The 27274-nt window shown below is 43.7% G+C and overlaps 1 protein-coding gene across 2 annotated transcripts in view; it reads left to right on the forward strand.

Annotated features, from left to right (window-relative positions):
* LOC143763352 (RNA exonuclease 1 homolog) overlaps window positions 1–27274 on the forward strand; it is a 210104-nt gene that overhangs the window by 117385 nt on the left and 65445 nt on the right. For both annotated transcript variants that reach the window (XM_077249273.1, XM_077249272.1), the window contains exons 6-8: window positions 610–747; window positions 7708–7819; window positions 17929–17991. In XM_077249273.1, coding sequence (XP_077105388.1) covers window positions 610–747; window positions 7708–7819; window positions 17929–17991 — 313 coding nt within the window. The remainder of the gene's footprint in view (window positions 1–609; window positions 748–7707; window positions 7820–17928; window positions 17992–27274) is intronic.

Consider the following 27274-nt stretch of genomic DNA (forward strand, 5'->3'; position numbering starts at 1 on the left):
AAGTGCTTTCAGACAGATTTCTACTGCAGTTAATTGTTTAAAAATTGTAAGTTGGATTTAGCAAATGTGACCAGCTGTGAAGTTAAAGGGAATCTGTCACCCTGTTTTTGCCACCTAATCGGAGAGCAGCATAATGTAGACAGAAGCTGCATCCAGCAATGGGTCACTTACTGGGCTGCTTGCTGTAGTTTTCATAAAATCACACTTGGCAGATTTAGTAGTCCACTAATGAGGATGTCCTGCTGATGTCAGGTAGTCGAACATATTCATGACCTCTCTATTCCCCAACCACCATGGCAGCTTTCTGTGTACACTGTACATGGGCAAAAAGTCGCCAATCAGTGGTGGGGGGATGGGGTTATGTATGGCTCAGTACACGGAGAACTGGTAGATCTGCTGCAGATAAGTAATATCAAAATGACAACAAGCAGTCCAATAAGTGACACATCACTGCAATCGGGGGTCTTTGCCCCTACATTATGATGCTCTCAGATGGGGTAGCAAAAACCTGGACAGTTTCCTTTTAATTCACACCTCATCAAAAGGCACTTCTGATAACGTGTTAATAGTACACTTTAAATGCATAATAATTTTTGTTTGAAAACTTAGATACCTACGCGTAAAAGGCAGTCTGTTACAACGGAAAGTGGATGTAAAGTTCCCCATGACATAAGGCAGCGCTACGTAAACTCCTTTGTTGAAGAATTCTTGAAGGAATCTCAGACTGTTCAGGAGGCCTTTGATAAGGTTTACAAAAGACAACTTCATTTTTTTTTTTTTCTATGGTTATTACTTGTAAAAACTTGCACATTCGTTTATATCACATATTTACTCAACTACATTGATCTTCAGCGTTTCTGCCACATTAGATTGAAAAGAGAAGTGTTAGAGAATTACACACAAATATCACCCATGCTATTTCCAGGGTGATACTTTATTACATTTTGTGATTTATTAGCAGGGTTTGAATTTTCAGGTTGGGATTGTCTTGGTCTTGGGTGCTGCGATGTTTTATAATTGGACATATCCTAGGAATTAACTGTTTGGAATCACTTATAGTTTTAGTGCTTGGCTTGGTTCAAGTGTTTGATCCCTTTACAAGGTTTCCTTTAAATTTCTTAAATATACAAACTATAAAAAAAATGCTTTAAATTTGCTATTTGATTGAACTAGCGCTGTATATATTCCAAATGGCAGAATAAAGCAAAACTGCTTCTACAACCAGATTTGTTTTGGAAACCAAGAAGCATGATTAAGTTGTCAATGTTTGATTGTTCTTCTATAAGGGTAAGGCCCCTTTCACACTATTTTTTTGCCATCCGTCACAATCCGTCGAATTTTGAAAAAAATGGATCCGGCGACTTTTTTTTCTCTGACTTGTATTACGAATGAATTGCGACGGATGGCCTCACGTTTCATCCGTCATTCGCCGGATCCGTCGAAAATTGTTTGTCTGGCGGCCGGATACAACGGACATCGTAACTTTTTTTTTGCGTCCGTCGAAAAATTGGACAGCAACGCATCCGTCGCCGTCCGTCGTTTGCTAGTATGGAAGCCTATGGCGCCAGATCCGTCAAATGACAGAATCCAGTGACGGATTCCGTTTTTGGTGTTTTGTTTTTTTTTTTTACTGAGCATGCTCCTATTTATTTATTTATTTTTTTATTTATTTTTTTTACGGATCCAAGCAAGTCGGAACCGGCGAAAAAACTGATCCGTCTAATCAGTTTTTCGCAATCTGCGACGGATCCTTTTTTTTTTTTTTTTCTTCAAAATTTGATGGATTGTGACTGGCAAAAAATTGATGTCTAAAAGGGGCCTAAGGCCAGATGTAGTAGCCCTGACTGATGCATTGTGGCCAAAAATCAGTGACTTGCAGCTGCTCTATTAACAGCTTCTGACATTTGCAATGAAAACCTAGTGTAATGCATGATCACATTACGACTGCAGTGGTTGGGATCTGCTTGCATGTGTCTGTCATTCCTCCCCTCCTATTCTTGAGGTTTGCAAAAAGGACAAGGGAGGATAAAGTTTAGGATCACGGTGAAGAATCATTTTGTTACTGTAAAGTGATACGGACTTAGGCCGGAGACACACTGCTGCGAGATACAGCCGAGTCTCGCTGGTTAAAAATAAGCTGCGGCACCTGCACTCCGGAGCGGAGCGTGCAGCTCCATGTATTGCTATGCAGCTGCACGCTCCGCTCCGGAGTGCAGATGCCACAGCTTATTTTTAACCAGCGAGACTCGGCCGTATCTCGCAGCAGTGTGTCTCCGGCCATATAGTGTAACCGGGAACGGCTAGGGTCAGTTGACCCTACTCACTGTAGCATACGTGATAGAATTTGACACACTGCTCAGCAAATTGTCATGTGACAATATTAGTTACACAGAATATCACATGAGTCAGCTGAGCCATTTATCTAATCCTTTGTTCTCAGTGGGAAAAACAAGATAACTAAAATAAATGTTACAAAGCAAGCTTTCAAGACTTCTTATTGGTCTCTTCCTCCAGGCATGAAAAAACAGAAGCATGGCATATCATACCATGCATCTGTATTTTGTTTTTTTTTTTTATTTGTTTTATATTTGTACATATGTATGTTCAGGAAAACAAATGTGAAGAAATCGGGTAAAAAAAATATTCAGATTTGGATCAACTGACATTGAATGACCCCATTCTGATCCAAGCAAGTAATCAGAAATATCTGAGTAGCGGTAAAAATCAGAGACCTTCATCAGTACCAAGACCTTCCCTTCGGTGTTTCTATAGCACCCAGAATTTTCATCAAAATAGTGGCAGAAATGGCATCTTGCACAAGAAAAAAGGACTTTCTAATAGTACCCTATTTTAGACAATTTCCTTATGGGAAAATCTGAGGAAGACTGTAAGGCTATGTGCACATGTTGCGGATTTTGCTGCGGATCTGCAGCGGATTTGACGCTGCAGATCTGCAGCTGTTTTCCATGCATTGTACAGTACCATGTAAACGTATGGAAAACAAAATCCGCAGTGCACATGCTGCAAAAAAAAATGCACGGAAACGCAGCGGTGTTCTTTCCGCAGCATGTCAATTCTTTGTGCGGATTCCGCAGCAGTTTACACCTGCTCCTCAATAGGAATCCGCAGGTGGAATCCGCACAAAAACCGTGGTTAATCCGCAGTGCTGTTGACCTGCGGATTTTGCAAAAACAATGTGGAAAAATCCACACACCAATCCGCAACGTGTGCACATAGCCTTAGGGCAGCTGAACAAGTCCTAGTTATCTTATCAGATCTGTGTTGTGTAGTGAACCAGAGCAAGTCAAGAATAGAACCTCTACAGGTTCAGGGTTTTTGTTGAGATCTGTTTGGATTCAACCAGTTAACGTTATTTTCTCCCACAAGAGAGGGTTCTGAGAATCGGGGAGAAAATCTTGAACGTTCAGAGGATTCAGGAGATTTCAGCAAGGTGAGCGATGTCTGTTGGGCTCTCTGACAGCTACGATTCCGGCTGTCCAGTTGGCCCCAATTCACACAAGATTCCTTCAGTGGGAGATCCTTGCAATACGGACCAGTTGGACAGGTCATCTAAACAAGAAATTCCAATGGTCAGCAGAGGGTCTGGACTCCTTCACCTGGTGGATGGACAGAAAGTCTCTTAAAAGGAGTTCCATAGACAATTAAAGAACGATGGTAGTTACCCCGAATGGAAGTCCAGAAGGGTGGGGAGCCCACCTGGACAGTCACTTTTTTTCAGGGTCTATGGGATACTAAAATAAGATTTGATAAACTTTAATAGACAGAAGTAAGGAAGGCTGTACAAATTTCTTTAAATTGGGTTGCATGGAGAAATGTGGTGGTCATATCCAACAACAAAACAAAAATGCCCTAGATAAATCACCATGGGGAAACCAGATTTGGTCCACTAATGACCAAAGTAGGTAAAAACCTTACGATTGGCAGAAGAAAATATTTTATCCCTATGCCCTGTCACTTAAAATGATCAGAGACTGTTGTAGCAGATTACCTAAGTTGCCATCCACTCAGCTCGGGAGAATGGAGTTTATTGTGAATCAAGAGATCTTCACTCACATTTCTGCCTTCCAGAAATAGACTTGCTACCAGGAGGAATCGCCAGGTGGAAACACTTCTCCCTGAATCTATGAAAATTCCCAAGTGTGGTGAATGCCCTTCAACAGAACTGTTGGAGTTTTCTTTACAAAGGCCTAGAAAGAAGTCTTTCCACTAGTACACGAACAGGTCAAGTGTTTGCTCAAAAGACCCCCCACCCTTTGGTGCGTAGGTTTCTCAAAGCTTTCTATGCTTTCAGGCTGGGTACATGGATCTAAATCTAGTCATGAATGCCCTTAAAAAAAAAAGACCCTTTTTGAGCCTATTTTGTCTATCACTATTGAGGTACTTGTTCTGAAAGCTTAGTGGCCCTAACTTTGGCTAGCTGGGTTGGTGAATTACAGGCAGTCTTGGTTAACTCGCCCTTCATGACCTTGCTGAAGAACAGGGTGATCTTAAATCCTGACCCAGCTTTTCTCCCAAAGGTATTCTTCAGGTTTCTAGATCTCTCTAACTAATCCTCCCTTTCTTTTGTGGCAATCCAAAATCTGAATGCAAGCTAGTCTCTAATTCTTTGGATGTTAAGAGGGGTCTCCTTAAATACTGCAGTCAAGGGCCCCTGGTGTATGTCCACTTCCTTTTTTGTTTTTGTATCAGGGTCCCAATAAGGGAAAGGGGGCCACAAAGTCCACAATAGCTAGGTGGGTTAGAATGGTCATAAGCTTGGCTTACTCTGCTTTTGATCAAGATCCTTTTCAAAATCTTAAGGCTCATTTTAAGAGCCACGGCTACCTCCTGGGCAGAAAGGGCTAATGCTTCCATTGATCAGAGCTGCGGTCTGGTTGTCTTCCTCTAGCTTATTTAAGAAGCACTACATGTTGGATTTGGGGCACGCTGAACTCTCCTTTTGAAAGAGTTTTTTTCAGCAGTTGTTCCTCCTTATGGATTTCTATTTTAATCTCTGTACGGTGCTGTCAGGGTGTAGGGAAAAGATGATTACTTATCAGTAACTTTGATTTTCCCAAATCATGACAGCACTGTGCTTATTCCCTCCCTTACATTTCTGGTGGTGGAATATTTCCCCCCCTTTTTCACCGTATGCAATTACAAAAAACAAAACTCATCTTGGTTTCGAGTATGTATGTTGGTGTCTTTAAAACGAAAATGTCAGCAGGATTTTGCTAAGTAACCTACAGACACTGTCAGCTTGGCAGTGTTTAAACTGGTTCAAATGATACCTGAAGTTGGGGCCAGCTCCAAGTTTTTGTTGGTCTATGAACCACAATTCGTGATTCACAAATACGGCAGATAAATATAGGTATAGTACAATGCCAAAGATTTCACTTACTGCTTAAATGAGTGATATCTATTGTAAATTCTACAGTAGATCAGAAACCGAACAGTATAGTCCTCCATAAAGAATAATGGTCACCATATATTGCTCCATACAGTATTTTGAGCACCACATTTTGCTCCATATAGAATGAGCCCTATATAATGGTCCGTACAGAATAGACACCATATAATGCTACATACAGCACAGTCCCCAAATGATGCTCCATATATGTAATGGGACCCACATATAATGCTCTCCATATATAATGGCTCATATATGATGCTCCATACATATAAATAAAAAATAAATAAATAAATAAATGCTCACCTCTTGTCGCTGGCTCCTGCTCTGCTCCGGACTACTGCGTCTTCCGGCTATGCACTGTGACTGTTCAGGCAGAGGGTGCATATGATGTCATCGAGCCCTCTGACCTGAACATCAGTAAGGAGACACTGAAGACGCCGCAGTGGTGGAGTGTGGAGTGGTAAGTATCGCACACACCTGGCCCCCATAGCGTGCCGGTGTACCCGACGGCAAGTGGGCCCCCCACCTGCTCAAGGCCCTGGCACTTGCCCGGGTGCTGATGCTGGCCCTGCCTGGGGTGAAGAAATCTTTCTTTAGAAGTTTGCAACTAATGACCAAGTAGAGACCTGCCCACAGGCCACCCCGAAGCAGAAACATGTTCCTCATCATAGAGACATGGCTTGTGCTTTGGGGCATCCTGTGGGCAGGTCTCTCCTTAGTTGCTCTGGCTTAAGCAGGAAGATAGTCCCGCCCTGGAGCATGAGCATCTCATTAGCTGCAAACTTCTTACGCTGATTACACAAGAACCACAAGACAGATTTCGTCACCCAGGTATCTCTTTAATTAGTTTAATACTGCCAACCTGACAGTGTCTGTATGTTACGGTACTTAGCAAAATCCTGTTGACAGGTTCATTTAAACTCAGTGGCTACCTTTTTTATGCTCTGTAAACAGGTATACAGAGAAGGTCCCTCCTTTTTATTCCGTAGGTTTCTCTAAGATGCTGTCATGGTTTGGGAAAATCTTGTTAGCAGTAGGTAATTATCATCTTTCTTTGTTATTTTCTGAACACTAAGTTGACTCGGCGTGAGCACAGGTCAGCAACCTGACATAGTACTATGTTCTGACCGCTAGAAGAAGTCACTTCTGCAGATCTGTTCTCACCTTTCAGAGCAGGGATATGGCCATGACTCCTTCCAGCAGTGATAACCGCTTGGTAGCCTGACATTAGTAGTACAATACCAGGCTGAGTAACCTGTGCTCAATGCTGCTGCCTTGGACCTCCTGTCACCGTTTAACACAGTGTGAGCGGTGATGTGGGGATTGTAGCTCTCACAGTCAGTCAGTGCGGGAAGCAGACGGCAAGGGACGTGTGACAGACAGCAGAAGGTGAGTATGTACTATTTGTTTGTTTTTTTTACTTTTACAATGGTAACCAGGGTAAACATCGGGTTACTAAGCATGGCCCTGCGCTTAGTAACCCGATATTTACCCTGGTTACCACTGTAAAACATTGCTGGCATCGTTGCTTTGGCTGTCAAACACGACGATACACGCCGATCTGACGACCAAATAAAGTTCTGAACTTTCAGCAACGACCAGCGATATCACAGCAGGATCCTGATCGCTGCTGCCTGTCAAACACAACGATATCGCTAGCCAGGACGCTGCAACGTCACGGATCGCTAGCGATATCGTTTAGTGTGAAGGTACCTTTACATACAAGTCATTACCCTGGAAAGGATGTACCTTAACCTATTTCGTAGCAAAATCCATTTGGTTTCGTTTTTGTATGTTTTTTGGTTCACCTGTAAAAATGGTGTGAAACTCTGACAACACAGCTGTGACTCAGTCAGAAATGCTTCCAGGGGCGATTCCCATGATGTGCCTGTGTCGTTTGAGCAGTGTTAATATCATTTTCAGACTTTTTTTAGACCTTAAAAGGACACCCGGGGGGGATTGCGGTAAAAATACTCGGGATTCCCCTAGACTTACATTGGGCTCAGTGCTCATGTCGAGTCCCTGGGTATTCCAATTTGCTCGTCCCGAGTATTCCAATTTGCTCGACCCGAGCAACGAGCCCCCGAGCATTTTGGTGCTCGCCCATCACTAGTCTTTACTCCTTTCAGTAAGGCCGCAGAGTCTACTTGCATTAGTGACACAGGCTCAAAAGCATGTCACTGCAGGTAAGTTTGAACAAGAAACTGGAAATGCTATGTAATTGCAAAGAGGAATAATTGTAAAAAATAAATAAAAAATGAGGCTTTAAAATTTCATCCTTTGCTTTTATCTAGGCCTTATTAGAAGAAAAGTCAATTTATGATAGATGTGGAAGTAAAAATATGTATCTCAATATAGCAGTCAACAGCCTTAAAAAATTAAGAGATCAGCATAATGTACAACTTGGTAAGACAAATGATGACCCATTACTTTTTTTATATCTTCAATTCGGATGCATTTATTAAATGTAAAAGTTAATTGTTCACATGAAACATACGGTATATCAAGGGAATTCTTAACCCTTTTAGGCTACGTTCACATTTGCGTTGTTGGGCGCAGCGTCGTCGACGCATGCGTCATGCGCCCCTATCTTTAACATGGGGGGCGCATGGACATGCGCCGGTATGCGTTGTACTGCGTTTTACGACGCATGCGTCATATAGACGCACAAGACAGGGCGCAGGGGACGCTACTTGTAGCGTTTTCCCTGCTCTGAAAGTCCCGATCTGTAGGATCTTATGACAACGCATGCGTCGCAAAACGCTGCGTTGTGTACATGCATTGTTGGTTGCGTCGCTTCGCCGACGCTGCGCCCAACAACACAAATGTGAACGTAGCCTTACACTAATGGAGTACACTTTTTTTGTTAACTTTTGTAAACTGGTTTTCTGTCCTGCACAATATTAGTGTTTTTTTTTGTTTTTGTTTTTTTGTTACTGTTACCCAGCAATCAGTTTGCTGTTAAAGCAAACGTGTCAGTAGGATTGTGCTGAGTAACCTACAGACAGTGTCAGGTTGGCGCTGTTATACTGATTAACTCCTTAGTGACCGAGCAATATCTAATCAGTGTCACTTTGTGGCAAAAACTCTGGAATGCTTCAACATATCCCATTGGTTTGAGATTTTTTATAATGGTAAATTTATGTTGGTGTTTTCTGCATTTATAAAAATATAATTTTTTTTACAAAGCTTTCAAATAATGTGCATTATTCAAACTTTGATTTATCCCTTCAACCCAGATAGTCATGCCACACAAAATACATTTAGTTAATAAATAACATCTCCCACATGCATGCTTTACATTAGCACCATTTGTGAAATGTTTTATTTTGTTCCCATTTTAGAAGGATTAAAATTGTAGCAGTAATTTTTCATTTTTTCGTGGAAACTTACAAAACTTTTTTTTTTCCAGGGAACTATTAAATGTTAGTCACTTTGGGGGTCCTATATATTGAAACCCCCAAAAGTGATGCCATTTTAAACTGCCTGAAAGCTATTTTGAATAAGAAAGCTATTTTGAATAAGTTGAGGGGTTCTGTTTATAGTAACCCTTCAGGTGCTTTTCAGGAATTAGTGCAAATTGCAAATTGGAATGAAGAAATGTATTTTTACAATCAAACTGTTCATAACATTTGAACATGCCACTGTAGCTGTCAGACTTTAAGGCCATTATTTGGCCATGGACTGCCATGGCAAACATCAGGACCATACGATAAAGATCTCAGGGTGCCGATGGGGTTAGAGGAAGTCCCCCACACTGTTAACCATCTTGATTCTATAGTCATTATTGACTACAGCATTTAAGGGGTTTAACAACTATAGGCAGTAACAACACTGATGTGGCTGATTCAGCAAGTTGTCAGCTATAGTGCACAGCTGATGGCTGCTGGATTTTAACTTGTCAGGGGATGCTAGTCTTATAACGCAGGTCAGTAAAAAAGTTAATGGGGGTCACTAAGGTGTTAAAATAATAACTGAAATGCGTCTTGTGGTTTAATTTTAATTTTCAGTTGAGATTCTTGCTTTATGGCAGCCTGTGAGGGGAGGGGGGTTCTACATGTGGTGCTCTGACTAGGTGTTCATCTGTATGGCTTCTGACAGGTTACTGATCCCTCACTGACCTGCCCCTATTTTACATAGTGAATATAATATGGTAAAAAAAATCACATTCAAAATGGCTGTCGCTTCCATCGCATTCCAATAGATGCTACTGCGCCGGCGCCATTTTGCTATAGAAAAAACATTACTCCTCCACAGTAGCATCTATCAGAACACAATAGATGTTATGGCGTGGCCGCTGGCGCCATCCTGTTTTGATTTAAGAAAGAAGTCTTAATGTGCATGTTTTCATTTTATTTAGACAGTTTTGTTTATGCCCGTATCATGCTATAGCGCCTGCTTGATGAATGTGCCTTTTTTTTTTTCAAACCATATTATGTTCAGTATGTAAAATAGGGGAGGCAGCTCACTGAGGATCAACCATAAAGATGAATATGTAAGGAGAGCACCACATAGACACCGCCACAGGCCGCCGCAAAGCACGAGAATCTCACTAAATAAAAAATGAAAATAAAGATGAAACAGCCACAAGACGGATTTCATCAACCAAGGTATTATTTTAATCAGTTTAATGGCGCCAACCTGACACTGTAGGTTACAGAGTACAATCCTGGTGACAGGATCACTTTAAGTAATGCTATCATATGAGCCACCCGCAGGACTTTTATTCGTAGATCTTGTTCTAAATTCTTGAAGACGACAGAACAGTTGGTAGAATTTGGCAATGTATTTCCTTTGTAATATTGTAGACTGTACATTTGAGTGCATTTTCAAGTTCCAAAACACAGCAGGCTAGTGTTTAACCAATTTCCACATTAAAAAGTGAATAAATGTCCAGGCGTCTACAAGTGTAGAACTGAGTGCCCTTCACATGCGGTAGATTTTAGCCATGTTGTCTTGCTGGCATGAGTTTAGCGGCGGCTGCTGTTAGTCATTCAGATAACATTGAAATTCTGACCATGATATTTAATTTAAATAGTTGTGGGCTCATGCACGCACCAGTTCTCATCGTCACAATGCGATCGTGGGGCAACAATAGGTTGCCAAGGTAGCTTAAAGCAAGTTGCAGAGCATTACTGCCATGTTTGTATGGCACAGGCTGAGACAATGATAATGATTTTTTTTTTTCCGATATACTGCATACAATATTAATACAATATAGAGTATAAGTGATCGTACAATTGGTGAAATCCTGTATGAGAATTTAAAAAATGCTATTTTAAATATCCTTTTCTCCATTAAAAATAAAGGGGATGGGGGAAATAAAATAAGGTATTTTTTTTTATTGTCACATCCACAAAGGCCTGACCTATCAAAATATAAAAATTAATCCATACAGTATTTTTTTTTTGGTCACCACATATCCTTAACCCATACATCACCAGGCAATTTTCCATTTTTCATTTTTCCCTTCTTTCAAGAGCTATAACTTTATTTTTTTTATCGGTATAGCTGTATGAGGGCTTGTTTTTTTTTTTGGGACGCATTCAGTTTTGAAATGACTTTGTGGGATTCTATACATTAAAAAACACCCAAAAGTTATACCATTTTAAAAATAACACCCCTTAACCTATTCCAAACTGCTTTTCAGGAGTTTATGCAAAATGGCATGACCAATTTATTTTTCCCACCGAAATGTTGCTAACTTCTGATCTGGTCACTATAGCTGGCAGAAACGGAGACCGTTATTTGGCCATAATTTGTAATGCAACCATCAGGACCACACAATCATGATCTCGGGGTGGTGATGGGGTTAAAGAGTGAGCCCCATTTAACCATCTATATGCTGTAGTCATTGATGGCAGCATCTAAGGGTTTAAACGACCATGTTTGGTGCCAACACTGATTGTGACTAATGCAGGAGGGTGTCAGCTAAAGTGTATGCAGCGCCCCAGAGTCCTGGTCGTTGCAGTAATATTATCCTTCCACCAGGGGGAGTGATATTACGTCTGATGGCAATAAAGGAGATCTTCTTACCAGGTATCACAAACCACTACACTTCACACTCCAGACCACCAGGGGGAGCCTTGCTCCTATCTACTAGGGCACTCCTCACAATTAGGTAAAACTGGTGGTTTGGATAGAAAGTTAGGCAGAAGCTGGCTGAGCTTCGCTCGGTGCAGTCCCTGTCAGGCAGACAGGGGGGAAGGAGGAACATCACAGAGCTGCAGACAGAGAGTTCCCTGACAGGGGTGGGATCCTGTCAGAGGCCTAGACAGAAAGCCACGGAGCTGCGCCTGCCCCACGTGCAGCAGCATCCAAAGAAAGGACACTAAGAGAATTGTATTGTAGCGGGTGAGAAACGAAGTCTTAGCACAAGGAGATAAAACCAGAACGAGTTCTGCCCTGTAAAAGGCTGCCTCCTTCTAAGGCGCAGAAGCCGGTGGCCGGAACACCGAGGGAGCAACCGTCTCTAAGCCTTGCTCCAGAGACCGGCAGGACAGTCAATTCCACGTTGGCTGCCCGACCATATACCCAGGAGGCACAGTGGCAACTTGTGGGGGCCGGGGCATCTCTAGGGTCCCTGTAAAAAGCCTCAGGCCACCAGTCATACAATTTTGTCCTATCCATAACCATCTGGGGGACAGAGAGGAAGACATAACATCTAGAACATCTACAACAGTTGTGAGGACCTTACCGAGAAGCTCAGCAGGGAGGTACTACAACACACAGGCGCTAGAGGAAGACTACTGATTTCCACCTGGATAAGGAGACTCTGGATTTGCCTTCGGACCAGCCGGACTCTGCCTGCCCTGTGATCTGGTGCCCTGGACTGTGGACACTGAAGCCTTCAGTAAAGGTAAAGAGACTGCAACCTTGTGTCCTCGTTATTCACTGCGCCTTACATCCACCACCTTCACCATCTACACTCTTGGAAGCCCTGGGGATACACTTCACCTGTGGGAAGGTATACCATCTAGCTGCCATCACATCACCCCAGCGGACCCCTAAGCAGCGTCGGTCACCCTGACTGAATACCACAGATGGCGTCACGAACATTATACAAACGTTCCCTTTTATTGGACTTCCCTCAAGGGGCCACGGACCGGGTCAGGCCACCGTGACATCCCCTGAACCGAAGGACCCGGTACCGCCGAGTACCCCATTGCCCTTACGTGGGGGCGATCCATGTACAGCGAACAGCTGCTGCATATTCACCCATTGGGGGATGCTATTAACTTATATTGAAGGGCACTTCTCTGCCCTTGACTGTTGAGGGCAGAGCTAAGTACTGCAGTGCGCAGGTGCCAGGAAATGTCAAAGAGCCTTGGCGCATCCTCACTGCAGTACTTTGCTCTTCCCTCAACAAGGCAAAGAAGTACGCCTGCGCAGGAGCGCTCTGTCGTGAAGACTGTGGATGACGAAGAGACGCGTCATCGACACGAAGCAAGCAGGACGGGGATCGCAAGAAGATGGGAGGCGCTGAACCAAGACCAGCGACACCCCTCGGACTAGACCGTCCCGCAAGTGAGTATAAGGTATTTTTCTTCTCTTACAGTTCGGGCTGGGAGCTTATATACAGTATTATAGAATGCTGTATATCAACACTAAAGGGTGATGCCCCCCCCCCCCAGAGAGCAGAGCAAATGGGAAGAAGGGAAGAGGGCAGAGGTTTCCTGTTTCGGGGCTCCTCTCAGGACAATAGGAAGCCTTTCCAGTGATGGTTTTTCCCAGGTGGAGGAAGATTATCCCTCTTTCTTCTGGCCTGAGAGAAGTTTTCCAGGAGAACCTGGATATTGGAGCTAGTAGCCAGGCCTAAAGTTAGAATTCCTATCCGTTCCGGTCCCAAACTTTGTCGTGACTACTCTGCGGTCCTCGCCAGAGCAACATTTGGCCCTAGAACATGAGGTACTAAAGCTAGTAGACAAAGCTGTCCTCTAGGAGATTCCCCTTCAGGGAAAAAGGAAGGATTCTACTCCCCACTGTTTCTGATGAAGAAAACAGATTCTTCAGGGCGATCATCAACTTGAAAAAGCTGCTGAAGTTTACTAAAGACTAAAAAAATCTAATTAGTCAATAAAAGCTGTCAAAATCCTGTTTCCAGATTGCTTTGACAGTTCTGGACCTGAGAAATGCTTATCATATTCCCATATATGAAGACTACCAGCAGTTCCTCAGGATGGCGATTGCCATAAGAGGTGTAATCAGATACTTCTGGTACAGAGCTCCTTGGTGAGCTTAGGATGGGTCTTAAATTTCTAAAAAATCAAAGGTTGAGCCAAAAAGGGTACAAGAGTTTCTGGGGCTTGTATTAGACTCCAAAAAACAGAAGTGTTGCCTCCCTGGGAAGAAATTCGAAATTACGGATCAGGTGTTGAGAACATTGCAATACCCATCTATGACTCTGAGGAAAGCTATGTCTGTCTCTCTTAAGTTCCCTAACCTCCTGCATTCCAGCAGTACAGTGGGCCCAAATACACACAGGGATATGCAGTGAGATATCTTGGGAAATGAGGCTTCCCTAGGAGGATATTTAGAGGTACAGATGGCTCAGTATTCAAGAACTATTAATTCCCTCGATTGGTGGCTAAAAGCTGAAAACTTTGCAAAGGGGTTCCTTGGGTAAGCAGAGTTACTGGAGTGGTCGCCACAGATTCTAGCCACAGCGGTTGGGGGCACATCTAACTGACATAGTTGCTCGGAGTCTAGACAGGGGAGCAGAAAATGGTTTCCTCAAACAGGAAAGAACTTTTGGCAGTCAAATATGCTCTGATAGAATTCTTGGATTCTCTTCTGAGTCGGCATGTAAGGGTATTTTTGGACATCCAGGTGGTAGTAGCCGATCTAAACCACCAGGGTGGAACCCTGTCTCGTCCTTTGGATATAACAGCCCATATTTTCGAGATGGCAGAAGTCAATTTCATTTCTCTGTCAGCGCTCCTCCTAAGAGTAGAGAATTACAAGGCAGATTTTTTGAGCCGGACCCAGTTAAGACAGTGCAAATGGGTTTTAAAACATTCCATATTCAACCAGATTGTAGAAATATGGAGTCTCCCAGTCATAAATCTTTTTGCCGATAGTCAGAACAAAATGGTAAAGACCATTTGCTTTATAGATCCCAGGGGAAATCCAGATGATTTAATGATTCCATGGAATCATTCTCTGACCTACGCCTTTCCCCCGGTTATCCTGATCCTGGCTTTCCTAAGAAAAATCAGAGGACAAAAAACATGGTTTTCCTGGCTGAGGATGATGTCTGTCAGCGACCCTTGGGTGCTGCCAGAGATTCCGGATCTTCTCTCCCATGGGCCAGTATGGCATCCTCAGGCAGCAAATTTACGCTTGACAGCATGGAATTTGAGGCCACTCTTGAGGGACAGAGGTTTTTCCTCTAATTTGACTTCTACGCTACTCCAGAGTAGAAAGGCCGTCACTACTAGAGCTTATGGGAAAACTTGGAAGAAGTTCCTGTCCACCTCAGGGGTCAGAGTTCAGGACGCGATTCCAGTTAGTCATCCTGGAATTTTTACAAAAGAGGATAGAACAGGGCCTTGCTACTAGCACCTTTTTAGTCTACGTTCACATTTGCGGTCGGCGCCGCAGCGTCGCCGCATGCGTCATGCGCCCCTATATTTAACATGGGGGCGCATGGACATGCGTCGCACTTGCGTTTTGCGCCGCATGCGTCCCTGCGGCGCACGCGTCCGGGCGCATTGGACGCAGCAAGTTGCATTTTTGCTGCGTCCAAAATCAATCAAAAAAAGGACGCATGCGGCGCAAAATGCAGCGTTGTGCATGCGTTTTGCTGCGTTTTTGTTTGCGTTGTGCGTTGCGGCGCCGACGCTGCGGCGCACAACGCAAATGTGAACGTAGCCTTAAAGGTTCAAGCTGCTGCATTAGGAGCCCTGTATAATCATGATGTGGTGGACAATCAGTGGGTTGCTAGAATCATTAGAGCCCCCATTGATCGAATGTTTATTATTGTAATAACTTGGAGGTCCTCCTGCTCTGTAAACCAACTCATGCGAGGGAGAGGTACCACCACCGTTCTTATCTGTAGATCTCCTGTCCTGGAAGGGTGGATCCCCTCTCTCCGTGGTGCTGTCATGGGCTCGGAGAAATTATCGGTAAGTAACTAAATCAATTTCTTTGAGACAAAAAAATAAAATATATATATATATATATATATATATATATATATATATATATATATATATATATATATATATATATATATATATATATATATATATATATATATATATATATTTTTATTTTTTTTTTATTTTATTTTTTTTTAAACACACAGGGAAATGCTTTACCTCACAAAAAGAATCAGCTCTGATCCTGTCTGTATATTCTCTATATTTCCCTGCCAAGGATCTGTTGTATGATCAGACTATGTCCCTGTATGATCAGAAAGTCATTACACAGTACATTTTATAAGAGATCTCGGTACAGGAACATTTTTATTTAAAAACAATAAGTTGTGGTAGCTATTATTCCAAGATGTATTGATTAAAATCCACTTTAAAATTAACACTTTCCCAACCTTAGACATACCCAGTACGTCTGTCGGCGGGTACTTGCCAAACTTAGACTTACTGGGTACATCATGGCTAAAATGCGGCACCGGGACTGCTGTTGCGGTGATGATGTCCCTGCGCTATCTTGAAGCAGGGCACATGGTGGAGTCGTTCCATGGGGTGTCGCTGCAACTCCGGAACTACGATCGATGTGATTGGCTGTTCAGTTCTTAGCAGCCAATTACTGCGTTTTCAGGGTTTCAGGCAATCAGATTGCCTGAAATACTTGTCCAGCCAACAATCGGTGCTGTATGAGCACCGACCAAAGGCTGGAGTCTAGCAACCACGGAGTCAGCAGGTCCAGCTCTGATTGGTGCGATCGACTATGATGTTGATCTCGCCATCTCGCCAATCGGGGTGCGCAGACTCGATCTGACCCCACAGTGACCTATCTGCGCTTCATCATTCCGGCTTGGAGATGTTGCAAAGCAGTCACTGTGCTGATCTGTCTCAATGTGCTTGACCTTTTGATGCCACAGACTTTTTTTTTTTTTTTTTTTTTATAAGCCTGTGCATCACTGCAGTTTTCATTTGAAGAGGGAGTTCCTGATCTCTCCCTGATCTTTCCTAATTCACCGCAATCCTCCTCTCCACATCATCCCCTTCAACATTCTGTAACAGATAAGCACATTTTTTATGGCAGTTTTTTTTTTTTCCTTTTTTGTACATCCTGCAGCCGCTGAGCATTGATCAGCGACTCAAATCACTGATCTGCACGTGTGCTCGCTGTTTTTCACAACTTTTTTTTTTCCCCGCCTTAACTATTTTTTTTCTTAGAAAAAAAGAATCAGATCCGTGCATGCTACAGCTGTTAAGTGCTCAAAACTGACACACATCAGTGATTAACCTCTGGTGGTTTTTTTTGTTTTTTTTTTTAAAAAAAGGTAATTTAGGAACAGTAAAATATATACTGAAGTAGCCTACAATACTTTTTTACTGAATTGAGTTGGGTTTTGTGTCAGCGTGGAAAAAAGAACCCCTTTCGTGCATCTGTCTTACAGCCGTTGAGGGCTGATCAGCAGCACATCACTGATCAACCTCTGGCTGTTTTTTTTTTTTTTTTGTGTGCATGTGACGAGTAAAATAAATATTTTGATAGGATTAGATTTTTTTTTTCTCTTTTAAATGTTAACACACGTAAACGCAACACACGTACACACGCACGTGAAAAAATGTCCCAAACCAGGTATTCAGCGGAGGAGGCATACGCTTTCCTTGCATCCTACACGGACAGTAAGGCTAGTTTCACACTAGCGTTCGGTAGGGCTGCTGATGAAAGCCTTCTTCCTCTGTGATGCCCCGCCCACTGCCGCGCTTCTGGGTGCTCACACGGGTCTCTTCCTCAGGATGTGGATTGCTGAGAAGCACGGAATCGTATGCAGTGATTGTTTCCTGCACTCACACAGGTCTTGTCATCTGGGTGAGATCGTTCTGCTTCACGTGTGCGGTCAGAGCTGTGTGAAGCAGAGCGATCTCACCCAGATGTAGATCTCTTCCACATGAATATTTAGTGTAGTTTTTAAGAGTTTTGCGGAGTTTCATGAATTCTGATGTGGGAGAGTTCAGAAACTACAGTAAATGTGCAGTTGGATCCTTCTTTCATTGAGTGCTGCTCGTAATCTCATTTGCAGTATCGAGATGTGTGGAGCGCTATAGCATTAAGTATTCTCTCGACTTAAGGCCGCATTCACACATCCATGTATTAGTCGGTGTACAGACACTGATTTATGTACTAGCCACAGGTCTCCTAACCCGAACAGCCTCCAAGGCATGTTTAAAGCTGTCAAGTTCAGGTCTGGTCACCCGCAGCCAGTCTATAAATTCTTTGTACTGTGAAACATGGATATGTAAATGCAGCCTTAGTTTAAAGTTTTCAGATTAAAATAATTTGGCATCAATTACCTAATTTGGTAAACTTGTGTTTTTTAGGTTTGCCGATATCGGGCAGCAGAAAGATGAAAGGTGGCTCAAAAAAGCAAGTTGATAAAAACGGTAGGTGAATTCTTCTACGTTTATAAGTGGAAATTTTTGCCATTATAGCCAAGGTTATCGGCCTTATACATAAAGTTGTTTTTACCAGTATTTTAGCATAAAACATCCAGCCCAGCTGAGCCAAGATCTGGCCTAATTCACCAAGAGATGTGTGGATCATACTCCAGCACTACCTTCATTAAGACTGGCGTGCAAAATGCCAGCCTCAAATGCGGCCTACTATAGATTGCAAAAAAGCATATGACTGTCTGGCCATACACATTAGATGGCTGTCAGCTAAACTATGCATCAGCCAACAGCTGTTTTGGCAAAGTCTCCCATACACAGGAGCGCCCATTTGTCAGAGTGCTCCTCCGTTCTCTGATAAAGCTGCTGACTGGCACGTCAGCCAGCGGCTTATCTCTGCGCATGTCTGTTAACCCCCCCTCCCCAATCGACATCTTTTCCGCCCATCAGTTGGTCGGCTCACCTATACACATTAGACAATTGCCAGAACTCGTCAATTATTAGCTGGTTAAGCTGACTTTAGTCTAATTTCTGTGGGGGGCCCCCCCGAGGTTTCTGTATACACAGACCAACTGGTGGCACTAAACTATCGCTGATCAGTAAATATTTACCTATAGGATGTTAAATAGCCCGTTTACAGATTGCTCACTGCGGTCTGTCTGCCATTGTTGTCAGTGAGTCCTGTTTACACAAGATCATTTCACCTTAGGCTACTTTCACACTAGCGTCGGGCTCGGCCCGTCGCTGTGCGTCGGGCCGACGTTCCCGACGCTAGCATTGTCTCCGCCGTACAACGGGGGCAGCGGATGCATTTTTTCCCTTCCCCATGACAGCACCGGTACATGAGATGGTCCCGCCCCCAAGAACAGGAAACCTGCATAGGAGATAAAAGATGGGGCGGCACCTCTCTCCTCAGTTTGGTTTCCTGTTCTTGCGGGGAACCTGCGGTGCTGCATGGGGAGAGGTCTCCCTTGCTAAGCCGGTCTCTGACCGAGGTCCGCGGTGGGAGCAGCGGTGGCGGCGTGCGCACGTCGCCTTCATACCTGGCTGCAGATGCGTCCTTCCCCACTGCGGACTCCCCAGTGTCCGCTCCTGGCCGGAGGCTGGGCTGGGGGAGAAAGTGAAAGCGTGCCCATCACGACGCTGGCGCCGAGTGAATGGAGGTACTTCCGGTTTGGAACCAGAAGTGGCGCTGAAAGCTGAAGGAACGGTGTGCTGACACTCCCCGGGGGGGGGAGGACGTTCAGGGGCGCACACACCGCTTCCTGCCCGGCCATATTTAATCTACAAGGCGGCAAGCAGGCACCGGTAACGGTCTCCTGCAAGATGGCAGATCCGATGGAATCGGCGATCCCAGCAGAAAACCCACAGCCTGTCGTGGTACTAATGGTCCGGTGGGTGAGTGCCTTTGTAAGGCAAAAAACATGTCAGTAACACTGTGTTTTATGTATGTGTATATATATATATATATACATAGCATAAAGTGTGTGCGCTCTGTGATAGAAGCCTTCCCAAAGCATATGAGAAGCGTATGTGCCGCTCATGCATAGAAAAAACTGTATCTGAAGAGTCATCATCATTGCTTCAGAGTATAAAGGATATTGTGAGAAACGAAGTGCACAGCACTGTAAAGGAGCAGTTAAAACATCATGGATTGCAGAGCTCCGTAAACCCGCCCTCTGCGCCTGCCCAAATATCTGATGTAGAATCCGAGGGTGAACTGGGGGAGCTTCCGCCCGAGGAGGGTTCGGACCTTGACTCTTCAGATGAAGAGTGTGGCCGGCCATATATGTTATCAGAAGACATGGGGAAGTTGCTAAAACTGGTCAGGTCCACCCTGGGGGTTGAGACGCCAAAAGAGAAACAAACGATTCAGGACTCTATGTTTAGTAATTTAGAAGATAAAAAACGGAAAGTTTTCCCATTTCACGATAACATATTAAATCTTATCAAAAAAGAATGGAAAAAACCGAGTAAAAGGATTTCAGTTCCCCAGGCCTTAAAACGTAAATATCCCTTTAGTGAGGAAATTTGCGAGAAATGGGAAAAGGCGCCTAAGTTGGACGCAGCGATCGCAAGTACCTCCAGGGGTATAGCACTTCCCTTCGAGGATATGGGGGCCCTAAAAGACCCCCTAGATAAAAAGGCGGATGCCTTTCTAAAATCAGCCTGGGAAGCCTCAACTTGGGTGTTCAAGCCTGGAGTAGCGGCTACTTGCACTGCCCGTGCCATGGTTAAATGGCTAGAGGAACTAAGCGACCAAATAAAAAACAAGTGTCCAAGAGACAGACTTCTAGAAGTCATCCCTCAACTTCAAAATGCAGCAGGATTCCTGGCGGACGCTGCCATTGATTCTGTTCGGTTTGCTGCCCGGGCTAGTGCCCTCTCTAATTCAGGAAGAAGGGCGTTATGGTTAAAAAACTGGAATGCTGATTTTCAATCAAAAGTGAAGCTCTGTGCTGTACCCTGTGAGGGGCAATATTTATTCGGCAGGGCTTTAGATGAAATTTTAGAAAAAGCGGCGGACAAGAAAAAACACTTCCCTCCGCCTCCCTTCTTTAAACGACATTGGTATGACAATCGTCGGTCCTTTCGAGGATCGAGTAGAGGCCGGGGCCGCCCAACGGATAGAACCACACGGGGGAAACCCTGGGGTGAGAAAAGAGAAAGAGGGTTTCTTTTCAATAAACCTCCAAAACCAGATCCCAAACAATGACGCCATATTCCAGGTGGGAGGAAGGTTACGGTTTTTTGTCCATCAGTGGGTAACCTTACAGCCGTCTCAATGGATAATCAACTTGTTATCAGACGGCCTACGGTTAAATTTCATCTCCCTGCCTCCTCACCGAATAAAAGTTACTCGTGTGGCCAAAAAGAACCAGTTAGTTCTCGAAAAAGAAGTTCGTCTTCTTTTAGACAAAAAAGTCCTGGTAAGAGTACCTCCACAGGAAATAGGGAGGGGATTTTACAGCACCCTTTTCCTCACTCCAAAACCGGATGGGTCTTTAAGAACCATTTTCAACCTAAAAGAATTAAACAAATTCATCAGAGTGGAAAAATTCAAAATGGAGACTGAGAACAGCGGTAAAACTGCTGTATCCAGGATGTTACATGGCAGTGATAGACCTTACCGATGCCTATTATCATGTGCCAATCAGCAGAGAGCATCAACAATTCCTGAGGTTAGTTGTGCAGCTGGGGCAGGTCTACACCCATCTACAATACCAATGTCTCCCCTTCAGGGTGTCTGTGGCTCCTCGTATCTTTACAAAAATAATTTCGGAAGTAGCATCTTTCGTAAGGAGAGAAAACATTCTACTAGTGCCCTATTTAGACGATTTCCTCCTGATAGCAGACAATCAAGAAGATTGCATAAAATCAGTTACGACAGTACGAGAGCTGCTAACCAAACTAGGGTGGATAATAAACTTAAAAAAATCAAGATTGATTCCGGTCCAGATACAGGAGTTCCTGGGGATTCAATTAAATTCGATCAGACAAGTCTGTATCCTTCCAGACAGAAAAGTCGAGGCCATAAGACAACGAGTAAGACAAATACAGGGGGCCCAATATGTCTCGGTGAGGGAAGCCATGTCCCTCCTAGGTATGCTAACTGCAACAATCCCAGCAGTCCGATGGGCGCAACTTCATTCAAGGGACCTACAGTGGCAGATCCTGTCAGAACAAACAAACACCCTACAACCTAAATCGAAAAATCGTATTGTCACAACATGTTCGGGACTCTCTAAGCTGGTGGCTAGATTCCGGAAATCTAAAAAAAGGGGTCCCGTGGTCAATCCAGAATCCGGTGGTACTGACCACGGATGCGAGCCCGTTAGGTTGGGGAGCACACCTATCAGATCGGATCCTACAGGGTCTATGGGATCCACAGATGCAATTAGCCTCCTCAAACCTGAAGGAATTAACAGCGGTAAGGCAAGCAATTCTTCAAACGGAAGAGGATCTCAAAGGAAAACATCTGGTAGTGTTGTCCGACAACAGCACAACGGTGTCGTATATAAATCGACAGGGAGGAACCAGATCAAGTCCCCTAATGGAAGAAGCAAGAAGACTATTTCTTTGGGCCGAAAACCACCTGTTGTCTCTTACAAGTACACACTTAAAGGGGTCGGACAACTTTGTTGCAGATTTTCTGAGTCGTCACGTCCTGCACCAGGGCAAGTGGTCGCTAAATCAAAGGATATTTGGAGAAATCTGTGCCATCTGGGGGCTTCCTCAAGTGGATCTTTTTTCCACAAGACAGAATCGAAAAGTAGAAAGATTCTACTCTCTAAACCCGAAAGAGAACCCGGAAGGGGTAGATGCGTTACTGCACCAATGGAAATTCCAACTAGCCTATGCGTTTCCCCCAATCCCATTAATCCCTACAGTCCTGAAGAAGATCCGAGAAGAGAAATCACGCATAATCTTAATTGCACCCTTCTGGCCAAAGAGAGCTTGGTTCACTTGGCTCAGACGTATGTCCGTCTCGGACCCATGGATACTTCCAGAGGTTCCAAACCTTCTGCACCAGGGTCCGGTGACACATCCTCAGGTTCACAGCCTACACCTCACTGCTTGGAACTTGAGAGGGGACTTCTGCTAGCAAAGGGGTTCTCGGATCCATTAGTTACTACTCTACTGTCCAGTAGAAAGAAAGTCACAACTGATAAATACCAAAAGGTATGGGGAAAATTTTTAGAATTCTCAGGCCGAGGGATTACAGATACCGTTCAGAAAGTCCCTATATCAGAGATCCTAGAGTTTCTCCAAAAGGGGCTGGAGAGGGGATTATCTACCAGCACTCTAAAAGTGCAAGTCTCGGCGCTTAGCGCCTTGTTTGATCAAAAATTGGCTGATCACCCCTGGGTGTGTAGGTTCATTCGGGCCTCCTTTACAGCCAGACCATTAAAACCTCGTCCAAAGGTCGCTCCCTGGGATTTAAATTTAGTGTTAAATGCCTTGACCTCCTCTCCCTTTGAGCCTCTTTCCTCCATATCGGAAAAAGCGCTAACTTTAAAAACGGTTCTCCTAATTGCCCTTACCTCAGCCAGACGCATTAGTGAGCTTCAGGCTATATCTATAGACCCTCCTTATACTACATTTCTGGAGGATAGGGTAATTATAAAATCTGATCCGGCCTTCTTACCAAAGGTCAACTCGAAATTCCACAGGGACCAGGAGATGGTCTTGCCCTCATTTTGTGCCAATCCAAAATCCCAGGGAGAAGAAACCTTCCATTGCTTCGACGTGAGACGTTGCCTACTTCAATATATAGAAGTGACAAAACCATGGCGACAGTCTTCAGCCCTTTTTGTCTCCTTTCAGGGGGCAAACGGGAAAAAAGGCCACAAAATCAACCATTGCACGGTAGCTCCGTATGGCTATATCCCTTTCCTATTCCTCTGTGGGGCAGGTCCCTCCACCTGGTGTTACGGCCCACTCTACTAGGGCTATTTCCACATCTTGGGCAGAGAGGGCAAATGCGTCGATAGAGCAAATCTGTAATGCAGCAGTATGGTCTTCACCCTCTACGTTCTTCCGCCATTATAGATTAAATCTGGGGCTATCAGATCTTGCCTTTGGTAGAAAAGTACTATCTGCCGTTGTCCCACCCTAGAGGTTCTTTCTATTTCTTCCTCTCATGTACCGGTGCTGTCATGGGGAAGGGAAAAAATGATAATTACGGGTAATTTGATTTTCCAGATCCATGACGGCACCGCTCTAGTTCCCGCCCTATCTTGGTGATGGTTGTGTGATTCACAAAAAAAAAAAAAAAAATCTTAAAAAAAAATAAAAATAAAAAAAATAAAAAATGGGGTAATAACCACTTAACATAACATAACAATAGATAAATAATCTTTAGAGTTTAAAATAATGTGTATATGCCTAAAACTAACGTAGCGGTTACCTTACATTCTCTGTAAAACAAACTGAGGAGAGGGGTGCCGCCCCCATCTTTTATCTCCTATGCAGGTTTCCTGTTCTTGGGGGCGGGACTCTCATGTACCGGTGCGGTCATGGATCTGGAAAATCAAATTACCCGTAAGTAATTATCATTTTTCCAGCGCATCCGCTGCCCCATTGTGAGGTGCGGGGAGGTGGGGGCGGAGTTCCGGCCGCGCATGCGCGGTCGGAAAAGACGTTTACGACGGAGCAAAAAACGTTGCAAGCAACGTTTTTTGCTCCCGACGGTCCGCCACTGCACGACGCATCCGTCGCACGACGGGTGCGACGTGTGGCAATCCGTCACAATGCGTCGCTTAATGTTAATCAATGGTGAAAAAACGCATCCTGCAAACACTTTTGCAGGATGCGTTTTTCGGCAAAACGACGCATTGTGTCGGAATGCAGTTAACGCTAGTGTGAAAGTAGCCTTATTGAATCTGCTTGTTCAGATGATTGGCAGCCTGTTTACAATGAAATATTGTGAGCCAGTGTTCATTCCTGTACATATGAAACCAATGAAACAACAACGACCATGCTATGGAGTCTGTCAGACTTACTGGCAATCCTGTATCCTGATTCATGATTTAAGTCAAGTAGGAGTATTAATGACATTTACCTCTAGTTCAATGAATTCAACATTTCTTTGTGAATCCTAGAAAAAAATATGCACAAAATATGTATATTTGATTTAAAAATATATAGTAGCCTGGCAAAACCCCTGACAGACCTCACCAAGAAAAAGCTGCCCTCTGCAGTCAATTGGATAATGACTAAGACTGCCTACCGGGTACTGAAGATTGCCCTTTCCAACTTCCTGTAACTACAAACAGCCGACTAGCCTTTTGTATTCCAGACCAACACCATGAATATAAGTCACACAGTAACATAGGATAAATTTCAAAAATAACTCACATTCCTATTCATATATCTATATATGTGAAGAGAGAAATTTCATATGCGTCACCCCCGTGCACTGTGTAACAATTCACTGTGGAAACCACAGCAGTAACCAAACTAAAACCAAAGCAATTCAGTAGGGGTCAAAAAGAGCCAAATGAGATATCAAGACGTGGACGTATAGAAATAAACTTTTATTAATATTGTGTGTGACGGTGGTTACAAAGTATATTAAAATTACATAAATCCACAAATATAAAACCGTATATAAACCTTGATGATTAAAAACAAAAAATGCGCTGCACCAGGAAGATCAGGATGAAAGAGTGAAATATCACTCCTAACTACAGCCCCACTGTAATAACAGGATGTCTTAGATTATGCTGGCACCATGTAATTAAAAGTATCTCTGCCAAGTCCAACTCAAAGAGAACAACAATAATACAAAAAATATATAAAAATATAAAAGTGCCCCAATGCCAAGTCAAATTTTAAAGTGGCATTGCTAAGTTCAACTCAATAACATAATTAAAAGTGCATAAGTGCCAAATCAAACCACTCAGGATTATAAATTGATACAAATCACTGCATAAAGTGACAGTGCAGAAAATGTGAATAGCACAAAAATATACCAACAAAAGTGCCTAATACGATGTTGGAGATAGCAAATTATAAAACAGTGGTGTCAGCAATTATATGTTAATTTATACCTGCGGGGGCTGAATCCTGGACCTGCGCTTCTCCCGACGCGCGTTTCGGATTCAATATATCCTTCTTCAGGATATATCCTGAAAATCTTTTGTCTTTGCACATTATATTTGCACTAGTTGGCACTATTTGCACTTTTTCTCTTTACATGCTATACGTGCATGGTTGCATATATATTTTTAATTAATTTTTTTATATATTTCACTTCTTATTCAATTTTCTCAAATTTGTATGTTGCATGTGATCCCTACTTTATTTATTATTATTATTATAGGGATATCCAGTATATATATATATATATATATATATAAACCAGCCCTATGCAATGATATATTGTATTACACATAAAATATGCATATATAAAACGTCTTTCTTTTGATATGTGCCCGTGAAAAAATGTATATATAAAAAAAGTATACATATATATATACATAACATTGTAATTTTTTAATATTGTTTTTATATTGTACCTCTACTCTTACCATTGAATAAAATACATATATATCATAAATATTTCTCTGCTATTCTTTCCACTGGCATGGTCCATACTTGGTGCAGGTTATCCTCGCTAGCGATATCGTTTAGTTTGACACGCAGCAGCGATCAGGATCCTGCTGTGATGTCGCTGGTCGCTGAATAAAGTCCAGAACTTTATTTGGTCGTCCGATCGCCGTGTATCGTTGTGTTTGAAAGCAAAAGCAACGATACCAGCGATGTTTTACACTGGTAACCAGGGTAAACATCGGGTTACCAAGCGCAGGGCCGCGCTTAGTAACCCGATGTTTACCCTGGTTACCAGCGTAAAAGTAAAAAAAACAAACAGTACATACTCACCTGCGCGTCCCCCAGCGTCTGCTTCCTGACACTTACTGAGCGCCGGCCCTAAAGTGAAAGTGAAAGCACAGCGGTGACGTCACCGCTGTGCTGTTAGGGCCGGAGCTCAGTCAGTGTCAGGAAGCAGACGCTGGGGGACGCGCAGGTGAGTATGTACTATTTGTTTTTTTTACTTTTACGCTGGTAACCAGGGTAAACATCGGGTTACTAAGCGCGGCCCTGCGCTTAGCAACCCGATGTTTACCCTGGTTACCCGGGGACCTCGGCATCGTTGGTCGCTGGAGAGCGGTCTGTGTGACAGCTCCCCAGCGATCAAACAGCGACGCTGCAGCGATCGGCATCGTTGTCGCTATCGCTGCAGCGTCGCTTCGTGTGAAGGTACCTTTAGGCTTGTGGACACTGGTTCTATCTACAACATCATGGCGGCGGCCGTCCCTTTGTACTTTGTCCCCAGCAGCCTCTATTTTTCATCGCGTGCCGTCCCTGCCTTACACCAGCATGGCATGTGTCCCATAACATCGCCTGTGCTCTGAACAATGTAGTTACTGGGAAGGTCCACTTAACGGCCCACATGTGGACAAGTGCTTGTAGCCAGGGATGCAACATTTGCCTGACGGCACACTGGGTGAACCTAGTGGAGGCCATGACCTGAGTCAGACCCTGGGATGGCACATGTTTCAGATGCCAAGGATTGTGGGCCCTAGTTCCATCATGGTTTCTTCCACCAGTTCCTGCACCCCCTCCTCATCCTCTTTCCGAATTGTCATCTCAGAGCAAATTGTCCATATCAGTTGTAAGCTGGAAGCACTGCCTCAATGAAGCGGAAACAGACTCTGGTGAACCTAATTTGTTTAGGTAACAAGCAGCACATCACCACAGATTTGTGGAA

The sequence above is a fragment of the Ranitomeya variabilis genome, chromosome 1, assembly GCF_051348905.1.
Source record: "Ranitomeya variabilis isolate aRanVar5 chromosome 1, aRanVar5.hap1, whole genome shotgun sequence".
NCBI lineage: Eukaryota > Metazoa > Chordata > Amphibia > Anura > Dendrobatidae > Ranitomeya > Ranitomeya variabilis.